Genomic DNA, 27128 nt, shown 5'->3' with positions numbered 1-27128 from the left:
TTCTTTGGAAGTACTCTTCCTCCCTCCAGGGGTGGTATCTTTAACTGGTGGAGATGCACAAGGTAATGTATCAATTTCACTTGACGCTTACTTGTAGTTTCAGGCTTGGTCAAGCGCGATACAAACCATGTAGTAGGAGTCCCCCAAGTCACCGAGCTAGGGGATCTGCTGAAAGAGGTGACAGACAAGGTAAGCAATCAGAGCTCCAAGCAATCAGTCCTAGATCAGAAGTTTGATTTCGAGTTCCGGCTGATTGTTATCCTTCTCCTTATCTTGCAGGTAGCATAAAGGATAAAGAGAAGAAAAGGAGAAAAGGTGATATGAGATACTTTTGCTTTTGAAGAAGTAACTTTCCACAAGCTTATTCTTGAACTAGGATGGAGGGTTTTCTTGTTTCCGCCAGAGTATAAGGCCGACTGAAGAATTTGAGGGTCAAAACAAGTCCATCAAATCTAGAGTACGTTCGACCCTGCTGATATGGGATACTTTTGCTGTTGACAAAGTAGTGGATGTATCGGCACGTGTTCTGTTGCGCTTGTCTCCACATGCTTCCTTGTATCCTTCTCACTTGCCCTATTTGTTCCTCAGGCAGATGTGGTATCTTCTCGGGAAGCATAAGATGTTGAAGATGAGTACTCGAGAGCAATGGGGTTCCAGGCAATCAGTTCCGGACTGGAAGCTTGATTCCAAGTGCTGACTGATTGCTCTCTTTCTCCTTGTCTTGCAGGTAAGAACAAGGCCAAAGGAAAAAACAGGGAAAAAGCATGATATGGGATACTCTTGCTTTTAACCCTGATGATATGAGATATTCTTGCTCTGGTGTAGCTTGTTTGCAGAGGTATTCTCGAGGGGAAAGAAAGCTGAGTATTTCGAGAGGCTTCGTTGGGAGTGCCCTCTCAGATATGAGGAAGGGTTGAGCATTTTTGCAGGTCTGCCTGTCCGTTGAGGATGGATGTCGACATATATAGGAGTCTCCCTAACAAGAAGGAGTAATACTATTCTTTTACCCTGCTTGGTCATAGCACGGTAGTGGGAGCTGCCAGCTTCACGTGTTTTAACTCTGTCAGAGCACTTTGAAAAAGTGGTATGTGGTATCTGGAAAGCTGATGTTACGTGTGAAGATTACAGACAAGCTTTATCCAAGAAGATCTGGCTCTCGAAGTTAACAAAGCGGTGTGAGGATTACAGACAAGCTTTATCTAAAGGGCTCTCGAAGTTGAGAAAGCGGTGCCTCTTCGATTTTCGAACAAGCAATCCTGTCAGGGATCTGTCTCTCGAGATTCGGAGAACGGTGCCTCTTCGATTTTTGAGAAAGCAATCCTGCTAGGAGTCTGGCTCTCGAGATTCAGAGAGCGGTGTCTCGTCGCTTTTTGAGAAAGTAATCATGTTGGGAGTCTGGCTCTCGAGATTCGGAGGACAGTGCCTCTTCGATCTTGAAGCAAGCAATCTTGTTGGGAGTGTTTTCTCGAATGTGAGTAAAGGTTAGGCCTGTTTGCTAGTCTACCTTGCCACGGAGCACAGAGGTTGACCCACAGGGACTTTCCAATTATCCAGCAGTGGTCTTGTTCCTTTACCCTTGTGGGTAATAATATGGTAGCTAGACCTTCAAAATTTATGTGTCTAAACTTTGTTAGTGTTGTTTCTTTGCTATTCTTTTACCCTTCTTGGTCATAGCGATGTAATGGGAGCTGCAAGCTTCACGTGTCTAAACTTTGTCAGAGATTTTTGGCAAAGTTATCTGTGGTACCCGTGAGCTAATGTTGCGTGTAGAAAGTGAATGATTGAACAGTAACATTCACGTGCTTTCTACTTCACTAGAAATCTTCGACAGAATGCCCGTAATTTCCGTAAAGTTGACTGTGCATATGACAGGTGCTGACAAGGCTGAAAAAGCAGGTGCCTCTTCGATTTCTGAGATCGACCCTCGTGGTCTCTGAGCAACCCAGCTTTTGAGAAAGCAAACGCCTCTTCGATTTCTGCGATCGACCTTCGTGGTCTTTGAGCAGCCCAGCTTTTGAGAAAGCAAACACCTCTTCGATTTCTGCGATCGACCTTCGTGGTCTTTGAGCAGCCCAGCTTTTGAGAAAGCAAACACCTCTTCAATTCCTGAGATCGGCCCTTGTGGTCTCTGAGCAGCCTAGCTTTTGAGAAAGCAAACGCCTTTTCAATTTCTGAGCAGGCGCCTCTTCGATTTCTAAAGCTCCATCGAGTGCAGATTTTTATAGAGGCTGGTATTAAGTTCCAAAGCACACTTGAATCTCCACCAGTAGAAGCTCCCTTCTTACATTTCTAAGATCTTGATTTGTCCGACCTCTTTTCTCTTCAACACCTTTGAAAATGTATGGCCCCTCCGACCGTCGTTTTGACTTGAACCTTGTTGAAGAGGCAGCCACGCCTTCTCCAGACAACATATGGCGCCCATCCTTCTTATCCCCTACTGGTCCTCTTACCGTTGGGGATTCCGTGATGAAGAATGATATGACCGCTGCGGTGGTAGCCAGGAACCTTCTCACTCCCAAAGATAACAGATTACTTTCCAAACAGTCTGATGAGTTGGCTGTTAAGGATTCTCTGGCTCTCAGTGTTCAGTGTGCAGGTTCTGTGTCTAATATGGCCCAACGCCTATTTGCTCGAACCCGCCAAGTTGAATCATTGGCGGCTGAAGTGATGAGTCTCAAACAGGAGATTAGAGGGCTCAAGCATGAGAATAAACAGTTGCACCGGCTCGCACATGACTATGCTACAAACATGAAGAGGAAGCTTGACCAGATGAAGGAATCTGATGGTCAGATTTTACATGATCATCAGAGGTTTGTGGGTTTGTTCCAAAAGCATTTATTGCCTTCGTCTTCTGGGGCTGTACCGCGTAATGAAGCTCCAAATGATCAACCTCTGATGCCTCCTCCTTCTAGGGTGTTGTCCAGTACTGAGGCTCCGAATGATCCCCCTCCGGTTCCTTCTCTTTCTGGGGCTCTGCCGACTGCTGAGACTTCTCCTAAGCAACCTTTGTGAAGGTTCCCTCTTGTTTGTTTATTTTGACTCGTGTATATGTACATATTTGTAACTTCTTAGAGATATCAATAAATAAGCTTTGTTTCATTTCAACGTATTGTGTTAAATACACCAAAGCCTTCTTCATTAAGTTCTTTGAATTTTTCTTTTGTTGAAGCTTGTATGTTGAAGCTTTGTGAGTGGAGCATGTAGGTTGAGATAGTGTTCCCTTAATTTCCCGAGTGGGGAAAACTTCTCGATTGGAGACTTGAAAAATCCAAGTCACTGAGTCGGGTCGGTTATATGAATCTTAGAACGCCATTGTGCTCGATCCTGTGTCATGTCCTCCGTTAGATCCAAGTACTCTAAGTCTTTTCTTAGAGTCTCTTCCAAAGTTTTCCTAGGTCTTCCTCTACCCCTTCGGCCCTGAACCTCTGTCCAATAGTCGCATCTTCTAACCGGAGCGTTAGTAGGCCTTCTTTGCACATGTCCAAACCACTGTAACCGATTTTCTCTCAGTTTTCCTTCAATTTCGGCTACTCCTACTTTACCTCGGATATCCTCATTCCTAATCTTATCCTTTCTCGTGTGCTCACACATCCAACGAAGCATCCTCATCTCCGCTACACCCATTTTGTGTACGTGTTAATGCTTCACCGCCCAACATTCTGTGCCATACAACATCGCCGGCCTTATTGTCGTCCTATAAAATTTTCCCTTAAGCTTCAGTGGCATACGATGATCACACAACACGCCGGATGCACTCTTCCACTTCATCCATCCAACTTGTATTCTATGGTTGAGATCTCCATCTAATTCTCCGTTCTTTTGCAAGATAGATCCTAGATAGCGAAAACGGTCGCTCTTTGGTATTTCCTGATCTCTGATCCTCACCCCTAACTCATTTTGGCCTCCATTTGCACTGAACTTGCACTTCATATATTCTGTCTTTGATCGGCTTAGGCGAAGACCTTTAGATTCCAACACTTCTCTCCAAAGGTTAAGCTTCGAATTTACCCCTTCCTGAGTTTCATCTATCAACACTATATCGTCTGCGAAAAGCATACACCAAGGAATATCATCTTGAATATGTCATGTTAACTCATCCATTACCAACGCAAAAAGGTAAGGACTTAAGGATGAGCCTTGATGTAATCCTACAGTTATGGGGAAGCTTTCGGTTTGTCCTTCATGAGTTCTTACGGCAGTCTTTGCTCCTTCATACATATCCTTTATAGCTTGGATATATGCTACTCGTACTCATTTCTTCTCTAAAATCCTCCAAAGAATGTCTCTTGGGACCCTATCATACGCTTTTTCCAAATCTATAAAGACCATGTGTAAATCCTTTTTCCCATCTCTATATCTTTCCATCAATCTTCATAAGAGATAGATTGCCTCCATGGTTGAGCGCCCTGGCATGAACCCGAATTGGTTGTCCGAAACCCGTGTCTCTTACCTCAATCTATGCTCAATGACTCTCTCCCAGAGCTTCATTGTATGACTCATTAGCTTAATACCCCTATAGTTCATGCAATTTTGTACGTCGCCCTTATTCTTGTAAATAGGCACCAAGGTGCTCTTTCGCCACTCGTTTGGCATCTTCTTCGTTTTCAAAATCCTATTGAAAATGTCAGTGAGCCATGCTATACCTGTCTCTCCCAAGGCTTTCCACACTTCAATCGATATATCGTCTGGGCCCACTGCTTTTCTATGCTTCATCTTCTTCAAAGCTACAACCACTTCTTCCTTCCTGATTCGATGATAAAAGGAGTAGTTTCTACACTCTTCTAAATTACTCAACTCCCCTAAAGGAGTACTCCTTTCATGTCCTTCATTGAAAAGATTATGAAAATAACCTCTCCATCTGTCTTTGACCGCATTCTCTGTAGCAAGAACCTTTCCATCCTCATCCTTGATGCACCTCACTTGGTTTAGGTCCCTTGTCTTCTTTTCCCTTGCTCTAGCTAGTTTATAGATATACAACTCTCCTTCTTTGGTATCTAGTCGCTTATACATATCGTCATAAGCCGCTAACTTAGCTTCTCTCACAGCTTTCTTCGCCTCTTGCTTCGCTCTTCTATACCTTTCACCATTTTCATCGGTCCTATCCTTGTATAAGGCTTTACAACATTCCTTCTTAGCCTTCACCTTTGTTTGTACCTCCTCATTCCACCACCAAGATTCCTTTTGGTGTGGAGCAAAGCCCTTGGACTCTCCTAATACCTCTTTTGCTACTTTTCGGATACAGCTAACCATGGAATCCCACCAATTATATATCTGTACCAATCTCCCCGCCAAACAAAACCAAATACATAACAAGTAGTAGAAAATTAAGCCATGTCCACAAGAAATAAAAGTTTGAATATTTCCAAGTAGTGGACACAAAAATGGGTCGGCATTCATGCATGCGCGGTCGTGCATGAGAGTGATTGAGGTCTAGATATACGAGAAGAACTTGCATGTTACGCGTATACTATTGGATGGAGTTTCAAGCTAATGAAATAAAAACATCCATAAATTTCTATTCAAATGTCTTTGTGATTTTAGCACAGACACCCCGTTAAGTGTATCCGTATTATATAAGTTATTGTCAAGATAGAGATAGAGAATTATTATGTCAGCAGCCAATGATAGAGCCAAAGCTGGTCCATATGGACTTGTCGTATGCATTGTTTGTCCCCTTGAATTGTAAGACAATTTTGGAATCGAATAATGAGCGAGTCCAAGTGCATGGACCTAGTTTAGACTCTTGCATTGCAATTTGCATGAATTTATGCCGATCGAGACTGCGACTTGGCCCTTTTTGTTCACATATTTTGTTTGCTTAGCTTAGCTTAGGTTATATGCTAGCTGTCTTGCTAGACCAACCTGCACTAGTGATGCCTCCCTTTATTTCTTGTCTTCTTTCATCAATCAATTTGGTAGATGTCACCTACCCTAGATAGACAATCATGTGGTTATTGAAAGAACTATGTGTGCGCGTGTGTAGATATATGAATTTATATAAGCACCAACTTATCCGAAGTTGTCTCTAACATTTCGGAGGTTCTGTGCAAATTTATAATAGAGCACTTCTTAAGTAATTTTTCTCTAATAGTCTGGACTACTCATAATGCAGGAAATGAATGATCATGATTGAATTAAGAAAATACTATTTTTATTTACCTGTCAATCTAATGAATATAAAGCCAAGCTACCCCGCAGTCTGAACTACTAAAGACTTACTGCTTCCTAAGATAGCATTTTAAGATTTTTTTGGACAATGTAATCAAGCCAAATTCAATAAACAATCACAATTTCTACTTAATATGTTCATATGAAATATAAGAGGATGAAAATCTTGGGGGTGGGGTGCCTATAATTGGGAGCTTTCTGCCGCTGAACCGCTTACACGGCTCAACACCGTCTTTGAATCTATCTTTTATATTGAGTTTGTCACATTATTCATGAGGATAATTAATCAATATTGAAATCTAACGAAACCAATTACATATTTACCAATATAAAAGTTTACTACCAAATGTATAAATCATGTGAGTCATCATAAATTATACGAGAATAAAGGGAAAGAATATATTTGGGTTAGTTGTAAAATGGATTGGATAAGATGGCATGATCTTATCCCTTTGAAGATGTAATAAGTTCATAAGAAAAGCCAAAAAGAAAAGTTGCTTATGAATTCGATTGATCCCCCAAATGATATCGAAGGGAGAAAACGAAAGGATATATTTATAAGAAGAAAGCGAAGATGTTACGTATCAGAAGTTAATTTGTTAATGCTAAGAGACTGGGATGGGATGGCAACCCATACCTTTCTTTGCATATTTCTTCATGCAACGGTCATCACTCGGATAAATATTCGTATGGTGGCCCTTTTCATTCGCAATAAATAACATTTGATTTGTGGTTTTACCTATCAGAAACCCCCGTTGACCTATATGGCTATATAGAAAACTTGATTATATACGTATCGTGATTGGTGGCTTTTTTTTTTTTTTTTTTGAAAAGGTATGATATTCATTAATAAGAAATGGATACGTACATCAATGAGGATAGGGTACTAACAAAGAGCCTCAATAAAAATCTTGCTAGGATTTTCAATCCGGTCGAAGGGAAAAAAAGTGTCCCGCACCAACATAATTAATTAGGAATTACTATCCTTAAAGAGAAGATCAAGAATTACATCAGGGGGTTCCTCAAACCAAGTCACAGTGTTACCATAACTCAAGCTCATACGCGCTAGCCTGTGTGCCACCTTGTTCGTCTCCCTTCCACTTTGGCAATGAATGAACAATTGAACGCGTGTCATGTAGAATGTTTCCAAATGTGAGTTGTCATCACTTCCTTCATATTTTAGTCTTGCCATCACAAGCAATGCATCACCTTCAAGAACCAAAGCTGGGAATTGCCACTCCTTGACAAACATTGTCGTGTCCCTTGCTGCCATCATCTCAGCCAGTTGCGAGGAGCAAATGGCAGTGTGTTGTGTCGCCTTTGCTACTATAAACTCCCCCTTCTCATTTCGAATCACCACCCCAACACCACCTACCTCATGTTGTTCATCCCAGGCTGCATCAAAGTTACATTTTACCCAGCTCAATTCCAGTTTCTTCCATTTCTTTGGTTCATTGCTGCTGCGTGTTTGATTATTCTCATGCCATCGTTGGAATTCTTGTAACCAACTTTGTGCTCTGGAAACCAACTCCAACGGTTCAATCACCTTTCCCTGCCATAAAAACGAGTTCTGTTCCTTCCAAATGCTCCAAATAATCACAAGTAACAAATCAAAGCTTTCTCTTGATAAATCACTAGCCAGTCTTGTGAACCAATCCACCAAATGTCCCCTATTGTCTATTCTACTTCGTAGACCCAACGGGCTTATTAACCAAATCGAAGCCATTCTAGGACAATTCCTCATCAAATGCACCAAGGTTTCTTCTTCGCCGTTACAAAACATACAAGCAGCATCTGTAGTGATTTTCTTTATTTTTAGATTGTCCTCGTGTTGGTAACGCATTCATACAACATCGCCACACACAAATCTTTACTTTCTCAGGTACCCGAGCTCTCCACAAAGACTTCCACAAAAAATTCATCTCAAGTGTAATCGAAGAACCGCTACTTTCTTGTCCATTGACTTCTCCACTAATCCGAGCTAAAAAAAAGCACTTTTCATTGTAAACTTCCCATTCGACTCCACGGACCAGATTAAAACATCCGGTATCTGAGAGATACTAAGTGGTATGGTCTGAATCAATCGAGCTTCCTTCGCCAAACAAAAAAAAAAAAAAAAAAACTATTTACCACTTCCATGTTCCATGCAATCCTCCCTCCACCGAGATCAACTTCTCCACCGTAGTGGACTGATTCATTCTCATAGGTATAGGGTTAAGAACTTTGAAGAAAGTTTCCCTTGGCAACCAACTATCACACCAAATTTTAATAGAAGCACCATCCCCCACTCTCCACTGAGCTCCAACCCTAATTACTTTGCGAGCTTCTGCTATACTTCTCCAACCATAAGATGAATTTGTCTTCACTAGTACCGAAAGAAAATCAGTTTGTAGATAATATTTGGCTTTAAAAATTTGGGATGCTAGAGAGGATTGTTCGTGTATCAATCGCCACCATTGCTTTGCGAACAAAGCTAGATTAAAGGCATAGATATCCTTAAAGCCAAGACCACCCTCTCCCTTTGGTTTACAATTCTTTTTCCACCAAATCCAATGTATCCTTCGCTTCCCTTGTTCCTTTCCCCACCAAAATTGTGCCACCATTTGATTCAACTCATCGCAGAAAATTTTTGGTAGCAAGAAGGTTTGCATAGTGTATAGGGGTACAACTTGGGCTACAGTTTTTATCAATATCTCTTTCCCGGCACTACTCAGAAGGCTTCCTTTCCAACCATTAAATTTTTTCCACAATCGATCTTTAATGTATGCGAACGTATCCTTCTTCGATTTTACCACAAGAACCAGTAAGCCAAGATAACGATCATGGAAAATTACCCGCAACATACCCAAGCAATCCGCCAACAACTGTCCATCATACTCAGTCAATTTTCCACCAAAAGCTACACAACTCTTAGCATAATTAATAGCTTGTCCTGATACATCTTCATATGTTTTCAACAAATGTTTCACCTGTAGGCATTCCTGAATTGTGCCCCTGGCAAAAATGAAACTGTCATCCGCAAACAAAAGATGATTCACAACCGGAGTGCCCTTACACACTTTGATCCCTCTAATCCGTCCCTGCTTCTCCCAAGCATCGAAAAGAGCCAAAAGACCTTCCGCACATAACACAAAGAGAAACAGAGAAAGAGGGTCACCTTGTCGAATCCCCTGCTTCAAGTGAACATGTCCCACTGGCTCGCCATTTACCTTAAACGAGTATGAAACGGTAGACACACACGCCATCATCAAATTAATCCACCTGTCCACAAAGCCCAACTTTTTCAGGAAACCCCATTCGATACGGTCATACGCCTTACTTATATCCAGTTTCAATGCCATCACTCCATCCCATCCAGAATACTTCTTATTCATATAATAAGCAATTTCCGAAGCTACCAAGCTATTATCCAAAATCAATCTCCCCAGCACAAAAGCTCTTTGATTAGTAGAAACAATCTCCGGAATCACCCTTTTTAGTCTATTGGTTAAAACTTTAGACCAAATTTTGTAAATGACATTGCATAAGCTAATCGGACGTAACTGTGTCATCACTATCAGATCTTTATTCTTCGGAATAAGAGTAACATGAGTGTAATTGATCTTTTTCAACATTCTTCTCGATGAGAGGAATGCCCGGACGCCATTGCATACATCGTTGCCAACAATATCCCAATGTTTTTGTTAAAAAGACTGATATGAAATTATATGATGATGAAAGATGTTTTGTACATTTGATATAACTTTGTGATTATAATCTCTAAACTACATATTAATAGAATTCTCTTTGTTAACTAAAAGAGGGTGAAAAGACTATTTAACAAAAAAAGTTGAGGGTAGTAACGTAATTTTACAAAATAAAATTTTGTTGTTTTTGGTTTAAGCCTCACATACAAGTGATTTTAACATCTCTAATTAAAATAAATAAATAAAAAATAAACCTCTCTTCCTCTCTCTCTTTCCCCACTCTAATGCAAATCAGTTGGTTAGTGCATTTATTGAATCACTGGGATAAAATGAATGACTATAACCAGTCAAAAGAACTTAATAACAACCACTAGTAGCTCCTAATAATAGCCAGGGCGTTTTGGACATTTTATTGTTGAGTAGATTAGTAGATTACTTTCTTTATGTAACTTTCAGTTTTTTGTCATTTTAAGTTTATTGCCTTTTTAATTTATGAATGTATGTTACAAAATGGTTATAAATACTACCTTTTCCTGTAAGATAGGGGAGTCAGATTTTTTTTATTAATGAAAATACTCATAATGTTTCTCTGTTTCAGTTTTGTGTCTTTCTCTTTGTGAGATTGTTCAGCTTTTGTTTCTAGTGTCTACGTCGTATGCTGGTACCACTACTACAAAAATGGCTTATTGTATCGGTGGTTGGTGTCGGTTTTATATAATATACTAGCGGATAACACATTTCCGACACCCTCTTTACATAGTGTCGAATATAACCAACATAAACTGTCTATGTCGCTTATAACTAACATAGCTTTTAATCTTCTAAATGGTGATGTCGTATAAAAAGAAAAATGTGTTGCTTTCAACCGACATAAAGTTAGTGTTGGTTAAAAAAAAATGTGCCACTTCTACCTGACACTAATAATCATTTTTAAATATTTTAAAACCCGGCGTTGGTTGTAGCCGACACTAATAATTATTTTTAAATAACTTGAAACCAATTCAATCGGCCACCCCAAAAGCACTTGGATCGCCAACATGGCAAACCCCACTAGACTGTAACAACCCGTTTTTAAAATTTAGGTGAGGGACCCACCACTGTGTTTGTAAACCAGCCCATTGTTTTTCTTCCCACCCCCGTGATTTCTCTCTAGGTCACTCTATCCAGCCAAAATTAGAACCCCAAACCACGAATGTAGCACCACAATAACCAGGGGATCTGCTCAAAAGCCTCGCATGCATGATCCATGGTCTGGAACATATCGAACTTGAGCTTCTGTGCTCTGTGGGTTCTCAAGTGTATTTCTCGATAAATCCGACAAACTTATTGTCAATCGAGTTGGCGCTTAACTCCTTCTAATTTGAGGTAGAGTTTCCTCATTCTGCATGTTGGATTTAAGGTCTTCAATGTGTGTGTCTCCGGCAACCCCGATGAAATTCGAGAGGAACCCCAATCGCCAATCTTCAACCCTAGGTAAGGTGTTAAGTGTTAACCCTTGCAACCTTTCTGTGCAACCTCTCCAGTTCCGGTGACGGAATCTGGCGAGGTCTCCTCAAACTTGAGCTAGTTTCGGCTCAAAATTGTTTATTTAGGTGTTCTAGGTAAGCTTATAAGCTTTTAGTAGGGAAAATTACTGAAAATGAGAGAGATTTGAAGGATTAAGCCTCTGTATGTATAGGTGTTATTATTCCCAGAAAACCAGCAAGGAAATCCAGTGAAGTCATGTCTCATCGAAGTGAATAACACCACGCACCAAACCACTCCAGACCAAAATTCAAATCCGAGTGCATCTTAGTTCCCAACAATTTTTTTTCCCTCTTAAACTAATCGTTTTCATTTCCCCAAAAACTCAGGGAGAATGGAAGCCACGAAAGCCACCAAGGACTCCAGCAAAAGAAAAAGCGGAGAGAGGAAGAAGTCGGTGTCCAAGTCAGTTAAAGCTGGCCTCCAATTCTTTGTCGGTCGTATTGCTCGTTAGGTGGTGTCAGTTAAGACCGACACCAATCTGCTTCATCCGACAATCTTTGTCAATACTTTATATCGCATGTATCCGACGTGAGCCTCGATGTCACTTTTAACCGATGCTACTATCCTTTTGTATTTTATATTGCTTTCCTTCTTCATGGTGGATTAAGAGGACTAACCAACATCAAAAGCCTTTTCGTGACGCTAGCATTGGTGTCGGTTCTATTATCTGACATTGCATGAGTTTATGTTGGATTTTTACCAAATATCCAATATAAATTATGTTTTCTTGTCGGTTTTTGAACCGCCAGTTATAGGTAATTTTGTAGTAGTGTACTAGAACTAAATTTTATAGGGTTTTTAGGTCTCTCATTGCACTAGGAGATATTGGACCCTACCTACCCATTTTATCTATCATTTTAATTCATTTTTGTCCACTGTGCGCTACATTAGTTGGTATCAGAGCCCTAATCGATTCTTGGGTTATCATGTTGCTATTGTTAGGTTTTACAAAATCGATATTTTAGCTGATTAGAATTCTCTACCAATTTATGATGAATATGATGAAGATTACATGCTTGTGATTAAAATAGCTAATGAAATTCAATTTACTCTGCAAATCGAAGCTCATTGTGTTGTCGATTAGGATTCTGCCCTGATTCTAGATGAATGCAATGGTGATGAAGATTTGGGTTCAATGGTTGAGGTACTTGAGGTAAAATATATTCTACATTTCTATAACTTTTATGATTATGTTTGGGAATTGTTCATTGCTTGTCATGCTACAAAATTTTACTTCGAGAAAAGAAATTTTTCACATTGTTCGAATTATGTCTACATTTTTCAAAGTAAAAAAATATCAAGATGTTTGCTGGAAATTGTATGTGCACTAGAATGCAATTTATGTCATCAAGAAAATATTAAATTCCAAACAGAACATGAGAAAGTGGAGAAGAATGAAATTATTTGGAATTTTGTACTATTTGGATATGTTGATGCATGCTGAATTTGTGGTTCTTAATTGGCTATTGTGGAAAGTATTTGTTGGGTATCTGAAAGATAGAGGAAGACCAAACAAAACTCGGGGACAAGTTTATTCAAGAAGATCAGATTATGTATTCCATGATGGGTTTCTCTTTAAAGGGAATCAACTTTGTACACTTGAGTCTGGTTTAAGGTTGCAAATCATACAAGAGTTACATAACGATGGCCGCGTTGGAAGGGAAAAACCTTTACACTAGTGCTTTTTCTCATTTCTGGCATGCCGCAAAGATGTATATTGTTTTGTGGAACAATGTCGAAGCTGTCAAGTTTCTAAGGGCAAGGCAATGAACGCTGCATTGTACATGCCATTACCTATTCCATCACAACCATGGGTGGACATGAGCATGGATTTTGTTTTGGGTTTGCCTTGTACTCAGCATGGTGTAAACTCAATTTTTGTTATGGTGGATCGATTTTTCAAAATGGCTCACCTTATTGCTTGCAAGAAGACAACATATGCTTCAGAAATTGCTAAGCTATTCTTTTGTGGAGTGTACCAACTTCTTGGTACCAAGTTTGATTGTTTCAATCGTGACACCAAAGTTGCCAAGCCATATTTGATGTGTTCAATGTGAAACATCTCATTCCATACAGAAGAGACATCGACGATACTGGAAATGCAAATTCAAGGGTGAATTTTCTCCAACCCGGAGAGGATGATGCAGATCAGTTGGCCAGTGCATTTATTGAATCATTGGGATAAAATGAATGACTATAACCAATCCGAAGAACTTAATAACAGCCATTAGTAGCTCCTAATAATGGCTAGGGCGTTTTGGACATTTTTTGGCTGATTGGATTACTTTCTTTATGTAATTTTTAGTTTTTTTGTCGTTTTAAGTTTATTGCCTTTTTATTCTGAATGTATGTTACAAAATAGTTATAAATACCACCTCTTTCTATAAGATGGGGAAGTTAGACTTTTTTCAATTAATGAAAATACTCAGAGTGTTTCTTTGTTTCAGTTTTATGCCTTTCTCTTTGTGAGATTGTTCATCTTTTGTTTCTAGTGTCTACGTCACAGATTGGTACTAGAACTAAAGTTTATAGGGTTCTCAAGTTTCTCCTTGCACTATGAGATAGTAGACCCTACCTATCCATTCTATCTATCATTTTAATTCGTTTCTGTCCGCTGTGCCCTGCATCACACTCCCACATTCTCTCTCACTTCTTCCTCTCTCCTTCAATTTTAAAAACAAAATAAAAAGTTTCACACACACTTTGTGTGTGGGCATATACTAGTCCTAGCTTAAACCCGCATATTTTTTGTGGGAAGCAAGTTTTTTGTTATTTTTCTTTTTGAAAAATATATGGTTGAGAGAGAAGTTGAAGAGAAGAGAAATGTTAAAGAATGAGGGAGTGTGTGTGTGTGTGTGTGTGTGTGAGAGAGAGAGAGAGAGAGAGAGGGCGGGAGAGAACGTGGGAGTGGAGAGAAATTTATGATTATATTTTTTTTTAAAATTAGATATATCCTAACATATGGGTGACGGAAGAAAAAAAACAGAAAATTTTGATTTGTGCAAAATTACATTACTGTCAAGGTTCTCAAAGACGCTAGGCGCTAGTCGTGCGGTGAATTGGGGCCTAATGCCTAAGCGACTAGGTGGGGTCTAGGTGGGCACCTAGGCAGACTAGGCGGAACATGGGGAACAAAGATATAATGTGTGTTCATTTAAGTATGCAACAAGTCTCTTACAATTTATTGAAAAAATAAATAAAATGCAAAATGAAAGTTATCTATTTTTTGTCTAAGTGAGCTTGACCTAAGCAGATGCCTAGTCGGGTCTTGACGGGTTAAGCGAGTGCTCAGGCATTCTAGGTGGGCGCCTCAGCAGATCTGGGCACCCTTTCTTAATTTTCAAACGCCTAGGTATTAATCGGGACGGTGGCCAACAGCCTAGCGCATAGGCGGGACTTAGACGGAGATTTTTAGAACAGTGATTATTGCCTATTGTTTTAGTTGTGATATAAGATCAGATTGTTTTTTCAACCTCTTTTGGTTGACAAAAAAAAATTTATTAATAAGTATTTTAGATTAGATAACCTTCAAATTTTATTAATAAGTATTTAAGATTAGATAACCTTCTACTTTTTCTTTGGAGGCTTATTAGAATTGGCTTACTTGACTTAAAACCTAATAGGAAATGTAATTTCTTTTTATTCAATCACTTACACACACAATTAGGAACAATGGAGAGAGAAGAGAGAAGAACAAAGGAGAAAGAAGAACATAAGCACATGTACATGTGTATAAATTAATTAAATTGGCTCATCCTAAATTTCGATTATTGTTCATTCTTTTTTTTTTTCATTTTTTTTTCATTTTTTATGATACTCGTTCTCCGTCAATCAAATCGTGCGTTTTCTTCCTCTCCTCCAAAAAGTGAAGGGAAAAAAAGTTCGCCCTTAAATCACGTGCCACACATGCATGATACACCACCAAATGGATCCGCCCATTTGTTTGTCTTCTTTAACACAGCCGACCACCACCACCACATAACTGTTGGTCAACAGTAAATGGTGAACCCATCTTTCCCTGGCGGCCAAAATATTGTAGGTTGTGTGGTGCTCTTACCATGTACCGACCCGTGACGATGCCATAAATTAAGTGGGATAGACAACGACATATGATACCAAATAAATAAGCTAAATCCCATGCATTTTAACCTATATTTTTTTAAGTCGGACCATGATATTGTCTATATTATTAATTTTCTGAAATTTCAAAAATGCCCTTTATTTACAGGCAATTGAAAAATGAACAAACTAAAATAGTGAGGACTAACATAGTAAAACCATAAATTGGAAAGAAAAAAAAGAAGAAATAAAACTGGTAACATGTGTTGCCACTTAGTATTCTGATTTAGTGGTATTCATTTTCACTTGTAAGTGAGGTGTCTTAAGTTCGATTTTTGCCAAAAACGAATTTGAACTATATTATTGATAACCCATTGTGAGGCTTAGCTCACTCCCCTTTAGTGGAGATAATATCATTTGTACAATATTATAATAAAATATATTTAAATCCGCCCAGATACTGGGCACTGCCTTACTAGCTCTTAACATCTTTTAGAACATGTGTTTATATCTCTTCAAATACACAATCAAGTTTTCAGTAATTCTCTATATTTGTATCTTTTATTTAAACGTTTGTCTCTCTCATGAAAATATGATATTTTTCCTAAATTATAAGAGATAAATGTACAAATGTAAAAACAAAAATTAAAATTTTGTATAATCGTCCATAGGGCGTTGTCGTATTTATAAAAATATTTTCTGCATGTGCAAATGTGAAAAGGGAAAGAGATGTGCAAGGGAAAAAAAATTATGTACGTGCAAGAGCTCGAGCGCAAGAGCTTGCAAGTGTAGAAAGGTTGTATGATGACTTTCACCATCGCAATAAACAATATGAGTTATTGTATTATTATATAGTAAGTCTAATTCAATTTTTTATGCTCATCAACTCATGAATCGACACGTGATGTAATTAGATGATATGTAATATAAATAGATGGATCAAGATCCTCTCCTAAGCTATGGGTGATCATCCTAAGCTATGGATGAGGATCGTCATGAGCAAACCTATTGGACCGTTCAAATTTTATCCAACAGCTACAAACAAGGCATACCTCTAAAAGTTATAATAATTGTAACCATTTGATAAAATTTGAACGATTTGATAGGCTTACTTAGGAGGATCCTCACCCTTAGCTCAAGAGAGGATCCTGATCCGTGGTTAGATGACTCAAACACGATCCAATTGCCAGTCTACTTGGTGTACACTAAATAAGGTTAAATAAACATTAATGGTTTATGTGGTAGCGCCAAAAATATCACAAATTTTTTAATCATCCAGTTTCAGTATCACTAAAGAAATATCATCTATTTATTTTTTTTAACCATGTTTGTTTGCCTAACTTAACATCCAATTACATAGTAGAGTAGGCAGCACTAGGGACGGGCAAAATACTTGCGGTTATGGGTAACCTCAGTTTGCCGTTCTTTTAAACTTCACGGTTATGATTATAGATAACCGTTTAGATAAATAAACGATTATAGATATAACCGTTTACCCGTGAAATTTAAATTAGTGGTTATGAGTATTAACCGCTGTTATAAACGGGTAACCGTTTACCCCATTTATTTTACATATGTAAAATTAACACAAACCATGTTCTCTATCAGACAAAACTTAGATCAATGCTATTGACTATAGTGCATGGTTTCTGTAGCTAATTATAATGTCTTCTAAACGGTTTTTGTAACCTAAGGATACTTAGCAAATATTATATTACTTTCATTAGTAACAGTTAAAAATATCGTCCGTAAACTATTATTTCAATTATTGAAATGGTATAAGGACTTAAAACATTAAAATACAGAAATGTATGATGAATGTACCAATAACGGTGTTTAATTGTCAAAAAAAAAATTTATGACAATTTTTTTTTTTTCAAGTTGTTAAAAAACATGTAGACGAGTGAAAAGGGGGTAATAATAAAAAAAAATTAAATAAATGGGTTAAAAAGGGTAAATGGGTAAACAGGTATCAAACAGTTTCGGTTACATGGACACGCAATTATGAGTATGGTTAATCGTTTATAAATAGTTATGGGTATAAGTATAACTGTTTAACCAATTACCCAACTGATAAACCGTCACATCATAACGATTGTCCATCATAGGCAGCACTATATATTTTTAAGTTCAAGTGCCAAAAATATCACAATTATTTTAACCTAAATTATTTGCCCACCACTCCAAACTACCTTTGTAGAATCTTAAAATGTGTGGTCCAAATAAAACTTGTCCCCTGCTAAATGTGTTATGTCCATTAATAATGCATCCAATCTATAGTGGGAATATTCTCGTGACTTGTGTATTTGCTTAGAAGCGTCCTATTGCCCCGCCCCACCCCCACCTTACTTTATTGTAGTAGAGCATGTGTGCTTACCATTATTAATTATGATGTATGTTGAAAAATCATATTTTTATACTAAAAAATTAATTATAGTACTATTTTTTTATCATTTATTTTATCATTATCGTTAAAATTCAAAGTTTTCAAGTCATTTTTATTAGTTTTCCTTAATTATAATGGAGAACTTAAAATCCCCCTTATTATAGGGATGCAAAGCCTTATACTAATTCATGGCTTTGATGGTTTCTTCCTCTTTTTCTTTTTCTCTTAGACATGCACTTGATTATTGATGTACTAAAAATAAATAAAAAAACTTGATTATCAATTTGACAACAAAAAGAAAAAAGAAAAAAAAAGTCTATCCAATATTGACATCTTAACTTGCATAAATATCTTTTTTTTGTGAAAGCAATATTTCTGCTAGACTATACTAGAAAAAAGAAGATGGTTCAAATCCGACAGTTGATCAAGGAAAATATCCTAATGATTACCAGAAAAATTCAATATTTACAAATATCGGTAATCATAGGGGTGGGTTCGGTTTCATTTAGTTTGGTTTTTTGCCAAAACCAAAACCGAACCAAAACTTTGATTCGGTTCAATTTTCTTTTAGTTTTGATCGGTTTGGTTTTGTAACAGCCCGTCCCTAATTTTACGAGTTTACTAATTTTAAAAGAGTGAATTGACGAAAGTGCCCCTAGATGCGAGGTTATTGACTTTCGTAGACCATTATTTCGTGACGCGTATGAGTTACTATTCTATTGTATTCTCGAAGTAATCGACGGTATGAACATGTAGGCACAAACGGAATCGAATTCGAAGTTACGAAGAAGATTTTACAGAACTACGAATCTGAAAAATACTTTCGTAAACAAAATTATTATATTATATTTTATATATTTATTCAAACTGTTATATTATTATATCATTATTTTAATATTTTTTTTAAAAAAATGTTTTATCATTTTAACTATATTTCTGACTGTGGGGCCCACACGTCACAACTCTCCACTCTCCTTTTGCCAAGTGGCAATTCCTCTCCCACAATTTGGATCTCTCTCTTCTCCCTCACTTTTCCCTTAGAGCAACTCCACTCATGGAGCCCTCCCCCCTGGCAATCCACTATTCAATCCACCCTATTGAACAGTAACTGCCTTAAATGAATAGTAATTACCATTAATGAACAATAATTACCATTTACATCTCCACCCTTGGAACCCTCCCCCTGGCAATAAGCAATTAAAATAATAGTTTTTTTGTTTGTTTAAATAATAAAAAATTACAAAAGCTCCGGTCCCCCTCTCTCTCTCTCTCTCTGACACAAAAAAAATAAAAAATTGCAAAGCCCTCGGGCCACAGGCCCGTCGACTCCCCACCCCCCTTCGCTCGGGCTCCCACCGTCGCTCGGCCTCCACACGGCTGGACCTCTCTCCACCGGGCCTCCGGCCCCTACTTCTCCACTGTCCCCCGAGCAACCCACATGGGTGGAGTTGCTCTTATGTCTCTCCCGAGTCTCTCCTCTACATTGCCGACAACACCATCACGTCGTCGGCGCTCCAGCGAACCTCACCACACCTCACCCACGAAACCACCTTCATCCTCCTTGCTCCTCTCAAACACACTCTCTCTTTTCTTGATATTGTGCTCGCTGCACAGATGCAAAAATGGCAACCACCGTTGCCATATTTCTCAACAAGATTTCACGATTTTCCGACCAAGGTAGGCCTTGAGAATCCCTCTCTCTTATCATTTCTCGTCATTTGTGAAAGATCTTGAAGATACGGGTTTATGTTTGTAGGATTTAAGGACTGAAACCACGATGGGGATACTTTCCCCAGTTTCTAGTGAAGGACCACGAGGATGCAGACTTTTTTCCGGCAACGGCGAGAGACCACGATGGCATATTCTTATTCCTTACGTCTTTAGCTTCATTTTTGTTTTTGAATCGTTGAAAACGATTAAGTTTCAAACCCAAATCGAAGCTCGGGAAGTTTCCTGGCCAAATCATACGAATCCGGCCTTCTTTTTCGTTAGGTTCGGCAACCTGCAAGCCCAAACGGGCCAACCCAACCCGGTTGAGAAAAAAAGGCTTAAGCCCAAACCCAGCCCAAATCTTATACCCAAACTGTTCCAGCCCAACCCATTTATGAAATAGGCTCAATGTATTATGAGAATATTCTTTGGAATATTCTTAAAATATTACTTATATTGACTTTTTCGAAATTTTATTGGAAACCTTTATAGGCTAATTTCAACGTCCCGAGTTCATTTTTGGTATCCATTTAATTAATTATTCCGAAGTTTTAAAATAGTTGACCGCCTCGGCAGCTCAATTGACTTTTTAGGGTTGACCGTTGACTTTTTACAAAATTTGTCCGGGACCATTCTTAGCGTATTTCAACGCTCTGATTCCAAATCCGCACTTCGTTTTCTCAAATTTAGTCGTTTTAGTTGAGTTTTACTAACGGGCCCAATGTCATGTTTAGGTGCGATTATTATCGGTGGCTCCAGCTTTCTTAATTCGAACGGCTGCGACCTCGCAAGTACCTGCGAATGAGTCTTTTCTTTATATATATATATATATAGTGTGTGTGTGTGCGCGCGCGCGTGCGTTTGTTAGTTTCCATTTATATATTTCATAAATAATTTTCTATGATACGCCTAGATAGAAATCTTGCAATTATGCTACGTCATACGGGATGCAAAAGTATGCATAATATTATTGAAGCCTTAATTATCTTTATGGCTGTGAATAACATTATGGTGATGTGAATTATTGATTTACCGTTGTATGGTTTTATTTATGCTATCTGCTCATCGTCCACTGGTGTCAGTACTCGCTCGGGTCAGGGTCAAGGTTTACGTGTAAGTTCACATCGCATTGTACGCTCACTTTGGATCCATAGTAGGTGCTAGTCCAGTCCTAGATTGCTATAGGCAATTAGGACTCGTATGAGATGCGCATAGTGCCAGTTTTCACGTGATTGTAATACTAAAGCATAAATAATTATTAACCCAGTCATGTTTATGTTAGAACATATATGCATGAACTTATGCGTTAGCATATGTCGATGAGCACTCGATATGATATGGTTGCTTATGCAAGATTATGTGATTTCCGGACGTTAGGTGTTTATTTACGAAATGTCTTGACATATTGCATTATTGAGATATTGCTGATTACAGTAAATATTTTCATACTATATGTAGTATGAATACTTTGAAAACTATACTTGTTTTATAACGAGGGGTTAGTAAGTTTTCGAAAAGGTTTTAGAAAACTTTATTTTTAGGCACACTCACTCTTGTTTTTCGCCCCTCCAGGTTTTAGTAGCAAAGCTTTCGTGTCGACGAGGATTCTTCGCAAATCTTGGTATAGGTGGTTATCTTCGATGGTAAAATTCTCAATCTACTCTATTGTACTTTACTTATGCTTTGACATCACATGTGAAATGGATTCATTTCCGCTCACAAGCGAACTCTTATATTTACGCACTTTTAGGTTTATATTTATTCATACTTTCCACCTCACTACACTTTATGGCTTTGTCACCTTTTAGGTGACGCCCATCACAGCTCGATTCGAAGTCCAAGTGGACATCACAGCTCGGTTTCGAACCTCCAAAGCCGAAATCGAATCAATAAGGTTCGGTTTGATTTTTTCTTTTTCGGTTCTTTTGATTTCAGTTTCGATTCGGTGTTCGGTCCCTTTTTTTTCAGTTTTTGATTTTTTGAACCCACCCCTTGTTAATCATTTGATTATAAAATTAAACTACTCTATTTATGGTGTAATATAGAGTAGAGGCAATTTATACATGAGTCATTTTATTTTTTCATTATTATATTAATCTTCCCGACGGTTGATTTCTTTCTATATCTTTCTTTCTGTACCTTCTTTTAAATTTCATTTATTTGGAATGAAGCACATTTATATTATTTTGACCGGAAGCGTATGATCGCCCTTAAACGCAGTAGGACTATTTTCTCGTAATAAAACATCTTCTGGTGAAAAATGAAGAAAAAAACGAACTAACTTTACTTTTCGTTGATATTTCTTTAAAGTTGGAGAATTGTTCATCGTTTACTTTACTTGATGATGTAATGCTTGACAGGAAACCCACTCTTTGTGATTAACTCGTATGTGACAAAATACGTAATTGCACCATCACCTCAAATGCTGTTTTCTGCAAGACCCGTTTGGGCCACGTGGCATGAGCACGTGCTGCCAGCCCAATAGTCCACTCCGATTTTGCCACGTGGACGGTGGAAGTCCACACACGCTTCAATTCCCTATAGGCTAGAGGCTAGAGTCTCAAGGGGCTCTGTCCTATGCTATCGTGCGTGTCTGCTGAAGCTTTCTCAAACCACTAGCCCCACTCCACGAAGCCGTTTACTTTTCACGCGTGACCACCGTAACCCTATCATCGCTCACCTCCACGTGCTAAGCACGTGACAAACCGGAGATCGCACCGCGATCATCCATCCACGTGGCTCGTCGCGACGACCGATCTTACAGACGCATGTAACAAATAACTCAATTGTGTGGAACCAGGAGTCTTTCCTAAGCACTTCCCTAGGGATCTTAGGGATCCCGCAATCTTATCCGTTCATTTTATATCGTGCGGTCAGTTTTCGTTAGGTACTATTCATATTTGAATTTTAAAATTTTAATTTTAAATCATTTATGACCGTACAATATACGATGAACGGAAATAATTGTGGGATCCCTAGGATCCCTAGGGAAGTGCTCAGGAGAGACTCCTGGTTCAATTGTGTGAACATGCCAATAGTAACATTGTCATTTAGTCCAATAATATTGTTTTTTTTGTCAAACAATTGATTTGTTAAATTAAATAACTAAAATTTAGACTCATGCCGATGTGCAAGGATCACTCTTCTCTACCGTTGTGGTAGAGAGCTAATTGCCTAGTCCAATAATATGTTAGTACATATTTTATTGTTTTAAATAATTATATATAAACTCGGGATTGAAATTCGCTACTGGTGTGGAAACAATATTTATGACCAGAAAGAAGCTGAAATGTCTTTGTGAACATGTACAAGCATAAAAAAGCGGCCATCCATATCTTCAATCATTTAGATAAATTACGTCACAACACGATTGAAATCCTGAAATACTAATAGAAAAAGACCCTTCCTCGTCCCTCGGTCTATTTAACCGGAAATAGCCAGTACCCGGTCACCACCCTTAGAAAAGTCGTGTTAATTTCTAGGCTACCCCTTATCTTGTTGTGGGTATAAAATCCATACGAGGGCGGGGGCTGGTTTAAGCTCTCTCCCCCCTTTTATTATATTTCCCCTTTTGCCATCGTCGGATTCTGGTTATTACAGTTATACCAATCAGGTTATGATAGCTGTCGGCTACCGGAAATTTGGGAGCCGAAGCTCTTCCCCTGCTCTCGGCTTCCCTCGCCCCAGGTATTTCCGATACCGACGCTTGAGGTAACAGGTAACTGCTCCACCCGCTCCAAACGAAACACCACAAAAAGTAGTTTTTTCCGTTTTTGTCCTATAGATATTACATTATTTTTTTCACGGAGCATGCCCAGCCCGAAGAGTTCTAGCCGGAGGGGGCAGCCGGAAGAGAAGAACCGCAGGCCGAGACCGCTCTCTGACAGATCGTCGTCGTTCCACGGCCAGTTTCCGGAGATGGCGACGCAGCAGCTTCGGAGGCCGAAAACGGTGCCGGACATGGCGTCGTTCAGGAACGCGGTGGGAACGACGGCGTCGTCGATGGAATTACGGCCGAAGCTGACGAAGCTGCTCCTCAACGTTACGATCCAGGGGAGCGTCGGGGCCATACAGGTCGTGATGTCGCCGGAACTGACGGTAGGAGATCTGGTCGCGGCGGCCGTGCGGCAATACGGGAAGGAAGGTCGCCGTCCAATCTTGCCTTCTGTCGAGCCGTCGTTGTTCGACCTCCATTACTCGCAGTTCAGCTTAGAAAGTAAGCGTTTATTGTCTTTTCGCCTTATAAAATCAACGTCCCCGATTTAATTTGGTATGCGATTGATTAACACGTTCCGGCGCGTATTGATTGTGGTAATTATCTGTGGGGCCAGGTTTGGCTAGGGAGGAGAAGCTGATGGAGTTGGGATCCAGGAACTTCTTTCTGTGCCCTAACGCAAAAGCCGTGGGCGGTGGAGGTGGCGGTGGAGCGACGGCGTCGTCCGCGTCATGTTCAAAAGAGGCGGAGAAAGTTTCAAGGAATGGGTTTGCGTGGCTGAAGTTCATGAATTTCATGTTGTAGTTGGGATTAATTAGTTTGGCCACAATTAATTAAATGTTAATTATTTGAAAATTGCATGTGGCGGTGTATATATGTAGGTGTGCTGTAGAAGAAGGTTTTATAATTCAGGTTTTTATTAGCACAAGAAAATGGCTTAATAATAAGCTTTAGAATTTTGGAGAGAGCTTTCTCTTGATATATGTAAATATTCCTTGAATTATATAATAGCACTTGCAATTTGTACAGTTAAAATTTTGATTAGATTTTACATCAATTATGCATCTTTAGCCGTTCAAAAAAAAAAATGAAAGGGTTTTTCCTGCATTTTCAAGTTTGCCCACTAATTTTAGCACTCCATATATAAGTATATATTTTTTTTAACAGAAAGCGATTGACACTTACTGCTACAAGTATTTTTCACTTGTTGTGAGTACAAAAAGTAATGTTTAGGGAGATTAAATTTGTAGATAAAATTACAAACTAAATGATGTTTTACTAATAGGAATGAACACGTTTATCAATTCTTAAATTACAATTCAATTTTATGCCATTAGTTTATAAAAATTTGTCTATAAATTTAATCTCTTTACATTATCTGAGTACAAAAATGTCATTATAAATTAAGAATAAGAAGATAATTTAGGGTAAATCTTAAATATGTATAATAATTGATATATTATTTAGATGAGGACTGTAGTTATAATATTGAATGCCGCCTCTTCCTCCTTCTATTATCATTGATTAAATCATTAAAGTGTGTAAAAACCCCCTCCATTATTATTGTTTGACTAAAAAGGACGTGTGCAATCACTAGCCAGATTATGGTAGGGCACGCGTAACCGCTAACTTGTAAGTGGTGGTTGGTCAGTATACTCATTCACTAGTATCACTTATACGGAAAAAATTTTATTGCAATCAGAACATGAGTAGTATGTTACGTATTTTTATATAAGTAGTGAAATTTTTTATTTTTTTAAGTTATTAACATTTTAGCACACATATCATACTATTTGTATGGTGACACATGGTATACTACCTCGTATTTCGGTCACACTGAAAAATCTCTCTATATATACTCATTTTCTAATTTGGCAAATCAAAAGATGATACGCAAGTGACCCTTTACCACAGTGGTATAAAGGTATTGAGTGTGGAGCAAAAAATAATCACGAGGCGACACGTCAATTTTTGGGCAAAAGAAGACAAAAATACCCTTGAGACATAACGGGTTCCCTACGCACAAGCAGCTGGCAATCATTCCTCAATGAAGTCGAAGTGCCCAAAATAGGTAACAATTTAAAACCTATTTCATTCCATATATTTTCTACTTCATTATTTAGCTAATCAATTAGTTAAATAATTTATTCATTCCATAACTCCTAAAACATTCCTTCCAAAATCATGATAATTAGCTAATTAATGGGTTAATTGCATAATTAATCCCTTAATTGTCAATTAAGTCGTTCATTTTACCCAAAACCTACAACAAGGCCGGTCATCCGTCACCCTCAAAGAAATCAACCATGCCTTCTACCTTTTCTACCACATCTTTCCTTTTTATGATAATAATTAGCTAAGTTAATTAGGGAGTTATTTTGATTAATTAGCTAATTATTTCATAACTCACAATTTGAAACAAATGAGTCCACAAACAAAGCTAGGTGGCCGGTCCTCTCTCACCCAAGGAGGCCGGCCACTCCCCTATAAAAAGTCTCACATTTTCTCCAAGAGAGGTCTCTCACACACTTGTAAAATTTCTAATACTCTCTAAACATTTTTCTCTCTAAATTCTAACTTTGGCATCGGAGGTTCTTCGGCCAAAGCCCCCCCCATTCATTTTGAGCACGTGAGACTTTTGGCCTTGACCCTAAGGTGTTAATTGTTTTATAGGTACAATTTTGTCCAAGATCAAGGAGGAAGAAATTTGCATCCACATTGAGCTCTTGCATGATGGCGTGAGTTTAAACTCCGTCACTAGCTAATCTAACATCTAATATAACAAAATTTATCGTTTGACAAAAAAAAAAAGGATGATACAATCTTTTGTTTTTAAAAAGTCTAAGAAAAATTAAACAACATATGTACCATTATTTAGAACAATAAAACATGTGTTAAAATATTATTCGGCCAAATCTAAATTCAAGTATACAAAGTATACACTAGTGAGTATGTAAGTATTATCCAAAGTTATTTGAAGAGTCTCAATTTTTAAAAGTAGTTTCAATGAAAATAAAATCACTCAATAGTTTAATAGATACATGCCCTTTATTCAAAGGGATCACCATTTTTGGATAAAAACATGGACTAGTTGTAGGGTCCATTCCATGTTGAATTTCGACGATCCGAACCGTCTATTTTGTAAGTCCCAATTTATAGATCATTCTTGCAAAAATTCAATTTAATCCACATGATGTAATTTCATTGTTTCTTGTAGAACAAAGTGTTCGTCAATTTCTTTGAACTCAAGTAGATGTCTCAAATATTTTCAACTTGGCTAATATTTTGCAAGGATGATCTACAAGGTTCAACTTGAAAAATAAATGGTTCGAATCGTTGAAGTTCGGTGTGCTGTGAGTCCCACAACTAATCCCCATTTGACATGAAAGTTGTATTTTAGTTAAGTTGGGAAATATATATATATATATATATATATATATATATATATATTTTTTTTTTAAGTTTGTTCAGTAGACCATGTTAGACTGTGTTTTAAATAGAGGTGTGTTCTATTTGTATTGGTGACCCTTATTTCTTTTTCAGCCAAGTAGTATAATGTAATGTGATTTGCTAAAATGTATTTTTATATGCATGACAATATATGATCAGACCTGGAAATTCATCAACTTTTATACGCGAAAATTTTAGCCCTCGACTTGGTCGTGAAAAGTATGGTCACTTCGTTGACTTGTAACTTGTAAGGTTAATGGGATCATATGCCAGTCCCAAAAAGAGAACAAATTGCCTTAGAAGGCCAAAATTTACTTTTAAGGACAATGATTACATGCCTCAACCTAAAATCTTGTTTTAATCAATGATCAATGAAGAACATTCTGTACCTATAAAAGATAAGTATTTTATCTTATTTGGTTTACTG

General features: G+C 38.2%; 1 protein-coding gene and 1 long non-coding RNA gene across 2 annotated transcripts; both read left to right on the top strand.

Moving 5' to 3' along the window:
• Window positions 1-11023: 11023 nt before the first annotated feature.
• LOC126588667 (uncharacterized) lies at window positions 11024-13824 on the top strand. Its single transcript, XR_007611546.1, has 2 exons — window positions 11024-11219; window positions 11708-13824. It is a non-coding gene; the product is annotated as an uncharacterized LOC126588667 (long non-coding RNA).
• A 9042-nt stretch (window positions 13825-22866) lies between these two features.
• Window positions 22867-24286, top strand: LOC126590579 (uncharacterized protein At4g22758-like). The gene is made up of 2 exons (XM_050256039.1): window positions 22867-23752; window positions 23868-24286. The coding sequence occupies exons 1-2, from the start codon at window positions 23347-23349 to the stop codon at window positions 24053-24055; spliced, it is 594 nt and encodes a 197-aa protein (XP_050111996.1). The 5' UTR covers window positions 22867-23346; the 3' UTR covers window positions 24056-24286.
• The last annotated feature ends 2842 nt before the right edge of the window (window positions 24287-27128 follow it).

This window comes from Malus sylvestris, chromosome 11 (assembly GCF_916048215.2).
Source record: "Malus sylvestris chromosome 11, drMalSylv7.2, whole genome shotgun sequence".
Classification (NCBI taxonomy): Eukaryota; Viridiplantae; Streptophyta; class Magnoliopsida; order Rosales; family Rosaceae; genus Malus; species Malus sylvestris.
Note: the sequence above shows the minus strand (reverse complement) of the source record. Positions and strands in the feature narration are given on the sequence as shown.

Coding starts and splice junctions, on each gene's coding strand:
- LOC126590579 (XM_050256039.1), top strand. CDS start 23,347: ATGCCCAGCCCGAAGAGTTCTAGCCGGAGGGGGCAGCCGGAAGAGAAG. Junction 23,753..23,867: donor CTCGCAGTTCAGCTTAGAAA/GTAAGCGTTTAT, acceptor CTGTGGGGCCAG/GTTTGGCTAGGGAGGAGAAG.